Source organism: Vipera berus (assembly GCF_964194415.1).
Source record: "Vipera berus genome assembly, chromosome: 7".
In the NCBI taxonomy this organism is placed as follows: Eukaryota; Metazoa; Chordata; class Lepidosauria; order Squamata; family Viperidae; genus Vipera; species Vipera berus.
The window spans coordinates 35,398,119-35,410,984 of record NC_138209.1 but is presented as its reverse complement, the minus strand read 5'-3'; the positions used below and the strand labels follow the sequence as shown (position 1 = coordinate 35,410,984).

The following is a 12,866-nucleotide window of genomic DNA, read 5'->3' as shown; positions in this document are numbered from 1 at the left end:
GAATCCAACATACTTCATATTCCTGTCATTCATTTAAGAGAATAAAAAAAGATAAAAGAAATACATCTTTAACAAACGTACATGTGAAAAGGGTCTTGAAACTTTAGATGTTCACCAACTGAATATTAGCCAGCAGCATTTATAAGGCTGTTAAAAAGAGAAAGGTAGTTTTATATTTCAGCATAGAAGTACAGTTCTTAGGTCTACCATGATGTGTTGACACATTGAATAGTTCCTGGCACTATTCTTTAAGGAAGATTCAGAGAATATGGACGGGTACAAATAAGGGTGGCAAGCATGAACAAGAGATAGAAAAATAACTGTTTGGAGGACAGACTGAGGAAATAAATATTTTTAGCCATGAAAAAAATATGGTTGTGGAAGGACTGTGACAGTTATTTCCAGATATTTATTATTATTATTATTATTAATTCCATTTATATCCCGCCCTTCTCTGAAGACTCAGGGCGGCTTACAAGCTTAGCAGTAGCCTTCATTCTATGTATATGCCTGCTTATTAGGGCTTTCACACACACCCCCAAGCGGCATTATTACAAAGTCAGCTTATTGCCCCCAACAATCTGGGTCCTCATTTTACCTACCTCGGAAGGATGGAAGGCTGAGTCAACCTTGAGCCTGGTGGGACTCGAACCTGCACTAATTGCAGGCAGCTGGTGTTCACTTAAGGAGGCATTAGCCCACTGCTCCACCAAGGCTTTGAAGAGATATTGCAGAAGAATAGCAAGATCTTAGTGAGAGTGCCAGGATATGGGCAGCAACATCTACATTATCTCATTGCTCCCATCAACGTGTCAAAAGCAGTGATGTGATAAGTTCTGTCCCTTTTGCTATAAGTTGTCTCTTTTGAACATGTGTGCAATGTTTTGACTAACACAGGAAAGTTGCTTTCATCAGTCTAATACTGTCCCTGCCTCCATTATATGGAACAATGATAATAAATGACAAGAAGGAATATTTGGAAATGTCGTATATTTGAACTGTTGGCTTTTTAATGTAGCAAGTAAAAACAGCAAAACATTGGAAACAATTACCAAGGCAGATGATGAGCTCCATTTTGTTAGATACATTTAAGGAATGGTAGGCCTGGTGTCAAAGAACTTTTAATTTTAATTTGGATTCATGCGTTCAGTAGTCAGTTGACTCAGCTCTTTCCAATCACTGGCTTTTGATTATGTAATATAATATCAAATAAGTCCATTTTGTTTTTTCTCAGTGCTAAATACACGTAAGATTTTCTTGCTCTTGGAATATGAAGAGCCTAATATTCAAAAATTAAATTTAGTTTAGAATATGTCTATGGAGATTCTCAGTCATCCAGGTCATGGTTAACGCAAAGGTGCTTTTTCAAAAGGCACCTGGACTTTATTTTTTCTTTAAGACGTTCACTTCTCATCCAATAAACTTCAGTTCAGTTAGTTTACAATAGCCAAAGCAGTTGTATCTTACGTGTTAAACACACGGGGACATTTCAGCTCTATGCAAGTTTGCAGATTTGCTGTTCTCACTGTGTGTCTTTAGATGTACTCTTAATCAAGAACACATATGATTGCAGCTCAAGAATTTAAATATTTTAGCATGAAGAAAACCATTGCCTATGTATCTTATACTGATCTTTTGAAAATAAAAAAGTTAGAGTTGCTTGGCACATAATTCCTCTTTGGTGCTAAAACTAATAAAGCAGCATATATATGTATGTGTATGATATTTGGCTCATAAACCTTTGAAGGACATTTTCTTGATTGTTAGTCCAGTATCCTAAATATGCTTTTGTAGAGAATGTGCATTTAGATGAGCCATCTATTCCCTTTTAATGATAATGGTGACAGTTTCAGTGTCAGAGTCATTATGAATAGGTAGAAAACAGAGAATAGTTATTGCTGCATCCATCAGTGCTTTTCTGCCTTGGAGTCAGTATCACAAATAATATTTGAATTTATTTAAGTAGTTATATAATCACATGCACTTAAATACAACTCCATGAAAGGTTGCTTGTGTGTCACCGGTTGTATATTTTATACCTTAGGTATGTTCATTTTTCATGCAGCCTCAAAATAAGAATAAAATCATCAATAGGGTAAAAGAAGATTTAATTATTTTGTTTGTCAGAAAAGATAAAAACAGAGCAATTATTATAGTCTTTATTTTATTTACTGCCTAGATATATGATTTCACATCCCTCTTTAATTTTGCAAACTTTTAAATAAATCTACATGCTTGGGTAAACATTGTCTTTTTTATTTAGAGGTGTGAATTTAATGTATTGTAAAATCTAGAATGAGCGAGCATCGCCCCCTTTGTATTCAGAAACTAGATCAAATTTAGACTTGTCTTGTAGGAGGAAGCCTTCTGCTCCTCCATATTTGGAAGCTGGTTTCACATAATTTAATAGATGCCTTATTCTTAACCATATTGGAAGTTATGCTGTCACAATGGTGGATAACAAAGGTTGTGGTTTTTTTATTCACTGTTCCAATGTGATACTAGGCAATAATGGGATTCATATACTGGTGTCATGCAGTCACAGCATCAGCCTTTGTGTCATTTGAAACTGGCTTGCTACAAGCAGTTCAAATAGAGAAGGCAGAAATAAAATCATAACTTTTGCTTACTCAGGGCTTCACTTAATGACCAAATGGGAAGTGAGGAAAATGATTTTCTGCTTAATGACTGCAAAGCCTAGCAATGGAATTCCCAGTCCCAATTGTGGATGCTAAGTGAGGACCACCTGCACTCCCACCTTTCTTGTTGGTTTATTACATCTACGTCCCACTGCAATCAACTTTTGGCAGTTAATGTAATATAGGGGGAAAAAGTTTGAAACATCCCTAATAGGAACAAAATTAGCATCGCATCACACCAAAATGATAAGAATAAAACAGCTAATAAAATTAAAAGAGAGACATACTAGTGTAACTAGGTTGCCCTCCAGAAAGAAAAGTTCTGTTTTCAGCAGATTTCAGAATGCAATTTGATTTCTGCCTCAGTTGCTTCAGCCAGAGTTGGTCTAATATTCCAAGGTGCCCAGTGCTAAGCCATTAATTATCAGTAAAAACCAACACTTTTAAATTTTACCTGGAAGCTAACTGGTAGCCAATGCAGAATGCTAGCAAAGAATAATATGTGTCTAATGGTGTGTGTCAATTAGTCCATGGACTATTGCATTCTGGAATAACTGTAGCTTACAAATAGTCTTTAAAGTTAACTCTGCATACAGCAAGTGCAGGCGTCTGAATGGTTATAAGGTTGTGAGTTACCATGGTGAGATATTCTTATGCCAGATGAGCCTCAGTGGGTGCAGAAACTAAAGGAAAGGCCCTTCTAATGATAGATTTCACCTGTTGCACTATTCTAGAGCTATATATTAAAAAGGCTGCCAAAATCACAAACCTGCTGTTTAAGAATAGTGCCTGCCCATCCAAATATAACATTAATATTGATGAAAAACTTCAATGAACAAACTGTTTCTGTCTTGCAAGATGGAATCTGGGTCGGTCCACCAGGACCAAAGGTTTATTTCTGTCTTGTTTAGGTTAAATCTCAGCTATTTTTTCTCATCCAGAGGCCATCTAAACTCCAAGAAGGAACATCAACTGCTTTTCCTCTACAGGTCAGGATAGTGATACAAAGTTGAGTATCATCTGCATATTGATGGTACTATACCCCAAATTATAGGGACGCGGTGGCTCAGTGGGTTAGGACACTGAGCTTGTCGACCAGAAGGTCGGCAGTTTGGCGGGTCGAATCCCGAGTGCCGCATAACAGAGTGAGCGCCTGTTACTCGTCCCAGCTTCTGCCAACCTAGCAGTTCAAAAGCACGTAAAAATGCAAGTAGAAAAATAGGGACCACTACGGTGGGAAGGTAACAGCATTCCATGCGCCTTTGGTGTCTAGTCATGCTGGCCACATGACCACAGAGACGTCCTCGGACAATGCGCTGGCTCTTTGGCTTTGAAACAGAGATGAGCACCGGCCCCTAGAGTTGGAAATGACTAGCACGCATGTGCGGGGGAACCTTTACCTTTACCTTTATACCCCAAATTGTCACATGATCTTGTCCAACAGCTTTGTATAGATATTAAAAATGAATAGAGAGAGAATTGATCCCTGTGAAACTGCAAAGGAGGGGCCACTGAGCTAACCACTCCTCATTCCAGTGGAATAAGCCTTTTCAATGAGGAAGAAGCAGAACTACAAGGAAGTTCTCATTGTTAAACTGTGTAAGGTAATGGAATAAACTACCATGGTCATTGATATCAAAAGCAATGAGAGATATAAAAAGACCCTTTATCCAGGACCGAATCTAGATCTTCAATGAAAACAACTGACGCTGGGCCTAAAAAGGACCCAGATAAGCCATGCCATTTAAGGTGATCCACGGTTGATTCATCACCATCATGTTAACAACCTTCCTAAAAAAAGAAAATTTGGAAAATGAGCAATAGTTACAGTATTTAAAAATTTTGGGTTTTAATATAGTGGTACCGTGGTTCTCGACTGCTTTGAAACTCATTGAATTTGGTACTCAATACATTTTCATGTGAAAATTTTGTCCCAGTACTTATTGTTTGTTTGGTACTCAACACATAAGTTAGAACCTGTTGGTGTTGGCTGCCTTGTGACTCACTATATTATTTCTTATCGGAAAAAAGTGTTTGGTACTCATCATTTTTGGAACTCATAGTGCCTCATGGAACCAATTAATGATGAGTACCAAGTTACCACTTTATTTGGAACATAGCACATTATGAAGTGGTACATGATGTCAGTGTTGTCCTGTAAAGGATGTAGGAGGTTTCAACAAGGACTATTTCCTGGCTGTACATTAGAAGTGCACAATTTTAAGCTTGATGGCTGTATGTACTATATGTACTTAAGTGCCTCTTCCAGATATTTACCAAAGTCATTGTCAAACTGTATGTTATCCTAAGAGTACATGTTTTACTGATTTTATTACATTTTAATAAAATTAATGGAAGTTTGTTTTTTAAAAAAATTCTATGAAGTACATTTCCTAGCATGCCACTCCAAGACCAGTTATGATCCATAGACACGGGAGTGGAGGTTGTGGGGTAGGGACTGCATTGTTTAGTATTCCACAGATTAAATTTGAGACATTTTACTAGGAAACCCATATTTTCACTACCAAATCATTATGGGTGGTGTGAATGTGTATAAATAAATGAGCTATAGGAAGTGGAAACAATGTATTTTCTTTACATAAACAAAAGTAAATGATTTGATTCAAAGCAGCTTTATGGGAATGCATTTAGATATAATGGGCCTAACCTAATGCTAGGCATAATATTACTGACAGTTATTAACATGACATTAGTGATTACAAATAATAAAGAAATGCTGTGTATGGTAATTAAGAAAAGCATTTGATTGTTTCTGTACTCCAAGCTGAAGTCAACTGCGATATTTCAATGCTTCTTGGATGTGAGCACATATGAAATTCTAGGTTTTTTGGGGGGGTATATATAATCATGATTGTAAATACCAGGATCAAAAGAGTTTCAGAAATGTCAGATGGAAAGAGGGCAATGATCGTGTTAGCATCATGTTTCTTTTACATATGGCATTATGTGAACATTTCAAATGTTTTTCAGCAACTCTAAATAATTGAACAAATATTGTTTGTTTGGGGGTGATATGCTGGGGTTAAGGTGTTGCAGACAAAATTTGGAAGAGAAAGTAATACGTTTAATACCTTTACCTTTCAGAATATATGAGATTAATCAAGCATGTAAATGAGTAAAAGTTAGATAACAAATTAAAACTGATAAAGCATATATGAAATATGCATATAAAGGCATTTTATATTCATATTTATATTCAGTTACCTTTATTGCATATTATTTCTTTGATTTCCCCCATCTTTAGATTTCAAATGCCCTCAAACACTAAGAATGTAATTCACAATAAAAACCCATATCTATAAGAACAAAAAATGATAGCCTGTTTAAGGGAAAAAATGATTAAAATCAAGGTTAATATTCAGAAAAACAGTTTGCAAATATTTTTAATTAAAATTATGGAGTATGTTTTAAAATGTGAGCTATCAAGAGTATATGATTCCCTTCAAATGCATAAGTAAAAATATCATAACAGTGAACAAAATTAAATATGTAATAGTTGCATTTTTGATGCGGGGTTTTTCCTCAGAATTAAAACTGCCAGTTTGAATATCATGATGTTCATTTTGTAATGCTATTAAACCTGTGAAGCAATACAGAAATGATTTTTTTTTAAAAAAAATCACAGATCATTGCCTTGCACAAAACCAGTCAAATAATTTCTTACATATATATAAAAATCATACTTTGTGCTATTCCCAATTTTCATTTCTTAAATTCAGACTTAGGAACTCACTTTCTGTTTTCTTAGAACTGAAGAATCTAAAAAGTTGTTTCGTACTTCCTGGTTCATTCCACATGGTTTGTCTACAGTGACTGGCAGTGGTTGTCCAATATATCAGGCAATATTGTTTCCCAGCTCTATTTAAAAATGGGAATCTGAGATCTTCCATACAAAATACATGTGCTTGATTACTAGGCTATTGCTTTTCTTCCAAGTAGTGAATTATTTATACAGGCTTATATCGATCTTATAGTGATTGAAAGATAAATATATTCTCCTTTCTTGTATAGAAATGTATAGAGCCATGAAGTATCATGTTACTATTATAGTATCAGATAAAGGCATTGATGTTTTTATGCACCTTAAAACTTCAGTCTGAATCATTCCACCAAACCATTTTTCTTCTTTTCTTCTTTTCTATCCTAAAATGTCATTAGAAATGTTCTTGGGTTCTTTCCATTTCAACCCATTACAAAATAATTTACCTGTTGAATATTTTTTTTCTGCTGCAGTATCTGTTTTATGGATTTAAAAGTAGAACAGTATATTGTGGAGGGCACAAATGATCTATAATAGCAAAAATGCTGTGGCAGATGCTGAGGTATTTGTTATATCTTTGGTGATTTTTTGAGACATGTAGCCCAATATGGAAGAGGAGGATGTTTTTGCTGGGAGAAAAACATGAAATAGTTCAGAAATGTTACTACTAACCCAGATATTGTGTTCAGTTATTAATTTTACTGCACAGACAATGTGTATTTACAGTAAGTAAGATGAAAAGTGGCTGGTGACAAAAACATAGAGCTAAAAGTACAGGTTTTTTGTTTTTGTTTTAAAACACCTAAGACATAGCGAGCTATACAAACACTTAAAGCAATAGAATGTGGGTACATATTAGCTCTGCCCAATACATTCTTTCTATACTGCTTGTATAGTGAATCAGTTTCTGAAGAGGGAGCTTTCTATACTTTAGAAGCACTCTGCAGAGTGGAGGGCATAGACTTAATCTTCACAAGAGCCTCTAAAAAGGCGGTTAGGTTATATCAAACTGTTGCTCCAAGGTCACCTAGTGCATATCTGAATTTGAAATTCTCAGCCCTAATATGGTATTCTAATTACTATGTAGATTTGATGACTAATGCATGCATGAGGCAAATCTATGAAATTAAGGTTCTTCCCTGGTTTCTACATTATTCAATTTCTGCTGTTTTTAAAAATGTGCCAAATCTTTCAGCCAAAATTTTTCTTTTCTTTTCTTTTAAAGGGACAACTTTATATATTTAAAAAGAGTGGAATGGAAAATATCATTTATAAAGTGATGGAAAAAAAATGGGTACATTCTTAAGTGTTGGAATAAGCTGGAAATATACCTTAGCTTGGCAAATTGCAGACATCTTGTTTTCCTTTTTTTTTTTCTTTTTCCTTCTTGAAATAATGCTGTGGAAATAATGCTTGTTATGTTGCAAACTGTGAAGAAATATGCCACTCTTCTAAGGCAACATTGTTATACAATCTTAGGTAAGATTCAATACTCATCCCTTTAAAAAAGAATTCTCCCACCTTATTCATCTCTTGAGAAGTATTTTACTTAGTTCTGCATGCAACCTACAGTATTTGTTCTCAAACACAAAAGTGCCATGAAAGAAGGGGTGCAATTTTAATTCACACACAATAATTTGGAGAGGATGTTTATGAAGAGAGAAAGCAAGAGTGAGTGAGAGAGAGCTATTCAAGCTGCTGTATACCACACCAAAGAAATAATCTGCCGTGTATATGTGTGTGTGTATGTGTGTGTATACATACACACACATATACATACACACAAATATACATATATACATACATACATATAGATATAGATATAGATGATATAGATATACTGTAGATATAGATATAGATACCTTTACCTTTACCTTTTTATAGATATAGATATAGATATAAACCTTGCAGCCAGTCTGTGCATAGAAATGTGCTGTTCCATATAAGAGCAGATTCTTGAACTTTGCAGTTTTGATCTCATATGGATCTTACACATATTACCTTTGTGAGAAGAATCCAGAGAAAGAAATATTTTAGGGGGATATTAAAAAGGCAGAATATATTTCCCCAAAGGAATAATGGAGAAGATTTTTAAAAAGGCAGAAACTTCTCCCTCCCCTCAGCCAGAAACTCAGCAGAAACCAGGTCTTTAGAAATGCAGATGTGATAATACTTTCAGAAAGGTTGGAGCCAGAAAGCTAGAAGCTGATGAGATTAGAAAGACAAAGACCCCTAAAATCTACATACCTACCATCAGAATACCAAAAGGACACACTGAACCTCAGGTCAAAGTTCATGCTACAGGAACAGGAAACAACTACAAAAGCCCAAGAAGGTATAAAAACCCACCACTCCCAGCATCATGTGTTCAGCTGGTCCAGAGCCTCATGTCTTGTGGTTCTGCTCTTCAATAAACTACAACCTTCTTTCTAAAGCAGTCTCTATTTTGTTTATTCCTGGCTTGGACTGGACCCTGATGAAAACTTTTCTTTCAATACCTTTTTTGGTCATGGTATGCCTTACAGCTAAAATTTAAATCTTTCTTTCCTTTGTCACTTTGTAAGATATACAGGATTATCTTTCTTAGTCTCCCAAGATGTTGGAGTTAGTTGCTTTGAAAACCCACTTAGGCTTTTTCCCCGCCTCACCCATCCCAGAAAAGAACACAAAGAAACTATAATGGACACAGCAATTATCACATCAGGTAAAGAACAGTATTACATTTTTACTTGGAAGGAAATTTAACAGTTTCATCTTAGTAACATATATACAGTATGAATAATCGTATTTGTTTAGTTAACTCTCCCTCTTATTTTTCTTCTTTAAGAAAGGTTTCACTGGGAAAGCCAATTAATGAACCACAGAACAGCAGTAATATTTACTAATCTGAAAACATCTCTCAAGATAGGCAGTAATCTCTTGCTAGGAGTTAAGACAAGCATTTTAATGTTGAAGGAGAGCAGCAGTTTGTAACTTTGATTTTGGACTAAGTTGTCTTGAGGAACAGTCAGTAGGACATGGATTTACAGAAATAAAATTTTTAATTTGATCTAGCCCTAGGGTAGATATTTGTTGAACTGAGGTTTTCAAAAAATTATTTTTAAGCATGGACTGAAGATATAGTTCTACTTTTCATGCAAAGCCACTTTTCATATAACTCAAAGCTAGACTTAAATATTAAGTACTAATGGGTGATGGCATAGAATTGTTTCCATTATTTCTTGGTTTTGTTTGGATTTTCATCTAGGTTGGTGGTGATAAAAGTGTGTTTTTTAAAAAAAAATTCTAGGCCTTACACTACAGATTTTTTGTAACATTTTCTTGCATCAAAATAATAGGATGCCATGCTAGTTGTTCTGCTTTGTCTAAGTGGTGTAATAACAAAAATGTTGCCCAATATGGAAAAGGAGAATGTTTTTTTGCTGGGACAGAAACATGCAAGTTTAGATCTGGTCTAAACTTATGCAGCCAGGTTTATTTTTCCTTCTAAAGAAATCAGCTCATCCCATTAATTTTCCCTTCATATTCTTCAGATTGATAAAACTTCCATCCTCAGCACATAGTTGTAATGTCAGCTGAAAGGTAGTACAAATCTTATGGCATTTGACTCTGAAGTTTCCTGCTATTGATTTCAAAACTGCCGTGCTTTCCTTTCAGATAAACAGTGTCAAGAACCATAGATTTTGATGCTGATTATTTGACTGTAAACAAATATAAAAGCTACCTTTTTTCTTTATACACATTTAGCATTTTTTAAAAAAATATTTAATGTGTTCATAAATCACTTTAATTCAAAATGTAGTATTTAACAATAGAATGACATAATATAGTGGAGTACTATAACCATGATATAGTACCAGTAGCAATGTTTGGCTCAAATTTAACTTTGGCTATTTAATCTTGAGAGACTTTCTGGAAGGGAAAAAAAACAGTCCTCAAGTAGCTCTCTAAGGGCTAGGAGAATAGGTTCATTCATCGCTTGGAGTAGGAGATAAACCATTCCAAAGGAGAACACTGGAAATGTTTTTATCCATGAGAATTTACATGAGATAAATACCTCCAACAAGGTATTAAAGTATTAACTTTATAGGTAATATCAGCATCTTGAACTGAGCTCATATACAAAGAATAACCAGTGATGCTCCATAGCAGGGATATTATATTATAGTATAACAGTAAGTACATGTGGCCACATTTTGTATCATCTGAAGTTTTTTGTTGGACTTCAAGGTAAGCCCCATATACAGCACATTGTGGTCATCCATAGATAAGGTAATAAGATCATGAATAGCTGTTATCAGCAAATCCTCTTCTAGGAAAGGTGACAGTTTTCATACAACTTTCCTGGCCAAGATCTCCAGCAGCAGCTGCCAGCTCAGAGATTCATATTCTGAGCTATGAGTTCAGGGACCCATACTTCCCTACTTTGAAAGTGCACTTTCAAATAAAGCAGATCCCCATTAGAAGCCAAACTTGGTATCATGCCAGAATCAGCATTTCGAATGGGCTGTGAAAATAAATCTTGAGAAACATGAGAAAAACCCAAAGCCAGCCAATGACCAAGAAATAGAATTCTGGCCATTGTAATTTATCATATGTAATTGTTATCACCGGGATACTGCTATCTCAACCCATACTGATGGATGGCCTTTTCCTACTTTTTTGTGTAAGTATTAAATGTGACAGAAAATAAAGAAGTCCTGGGGCTCTTCATATTGAAGTGCCTGCTGGCTCAGAATCTCCATTCCCAACCAATATGTGGACCCACTCATTCAGGGAGTGGAACTACAATAAAACATGTTCCAAGATAGGCAGATAATATTGAAGATATTAATAAAGGTCTCTAAGAGGTCTAAGCAGTATAAGAGTGACTTATTTTACTCAAACTCATCAGTAAGAATAACTGATGCAGTCTCTGCTCTCTGTCTCACTCTGAATCCTGGCTACTACAGTTCCAGATAATCTATTTCTTCTGAAAATGCTTGTAATGGCCACACCATCACTTCTTCAACATGCTTCTCAGCTGTACCGAAATTTGCAAAACAGTTATCAGTGATAAGCTGACCATACAGTATAAACCTATTGATAAAGTAAAGCTGTTTTTTTTTGTCATGGATGTATTTTCTACGTATGTAAATGTTTGGCTCATTTGCCCCCTGGAACAATGGACTATGAAATAAGCATGTTGAAGTTCTGAACATGGCTCATTGTCTTGGCTTTCAACTGACAGGAAGGCAGAATTCTATTATTCAGATGTGATTGGGGACTTTGGGGTAATGCACAGCAGGATTTCTTTGTCATAATCAACATGTGAGAGAAGGAAAGGAGACATAATGAGGACTGTATTGCTAGAAAATTAGTCCACTTGCTCTTGGTTTCATGTTGATGAGCACCCAAACACAGCAAATATATTTAATAAACACATTCTTAATGAAAATAAAGGTTTTATTGTATATTGCACCATATATCATCATTCAAATTAAATTTGCATTTATATATATATATATATATATATATATATATATATATATATATATATATATATATATATATATATATATATATATATATATAAACTATCTTGAATAGAATTTTTAGACAGATTAGTGTAGAATTTATTATGTCATTGAAATTGCCTCTGCTAACTTTCAAAAAAAAGTTTTTGTTTTTAAGCCTATATTTTGTGGATTTTTTGCTTTCTGTGTTGTTTTTCTTATTGCTAAATATTATTACCAAATCATATATACATGATGTATAAATATGTCATTTTTATTTAACTTTTCTAATTATAACTTTCAAACTAAGCCATCAGCTCAGAGATGAACATAAATCTATTATTTTCCATTCATTTTCATAATGCAGAGATTATAAAGCTCTTTGTAAGAGACAACTTGAGATCTTAGAATTCTTGGTTCTTCTATTTAATTCTTATACTGATCATAATGCTTTCCACCTCTCTAGGCCTTGCCATTTGTGGATCACAAAGTGGATTATAACAGAATAGTGATTAAAGAACTGCAGATCCTCTGTGAGATAGGTAAGCATTATTATTCTCCTTTTACAGATGGGGGAATCAGGGACAGAGAGGTGTGAGGTGCAATCCTATATATTCCTGCCAGAAGTGAGCCCCATTGAGTTCAATGGGATTTGCTCCCAAGTGAGTATAGGATTGCGGTTTTAGATTTTTATGTTATTTTATTTCCTTTTTCCTTTCCCTCCTTGCAAAAGGCAAAACCAGACATAGCTCAGATATGTTCATATTCTCTCCTTTAACGACAGAACAATTCTTCTTTCCATATAACCTCTCTGACTGTATTTCCCCAACTGTAAAGCAAGGATAATAATACAGGTTGAGACAAATTTTCTACATCGGCACATTTTAGTGCTTGCAAAAAAGTACAAGATTAATTATGCTCCCACTATAGAGGCCAATCATATTCTTTTAG

The 12,866-nt window shown here is 34.8% G+C and overlaps 1 protein-coding gene across 1 annotated transcript in view; it reads left to right on the top strand.

Annotated features, from left to right (window-relative positions):
* The window catches only part of PCDH10 (protocadherin 10), a gene marked incomplete at both ends in the record, with an annotated part of 47,658 nt that extends 35,242 nt beyond the window's left edge, over positions 1–12,416 (top strand). The window contains one exon of the mRNA XM_081333235.1: positions 12,382–12,416. Within this exon, the coding sequence (XP_081189361.1) occupies positions 12,382–12,416 (35 nt within the window). The remainder of the gene's footprint in view (positions 1–12,381) is intronic.
* Positions 12,417–12,866: the final 450 nt, after the last annotated feature.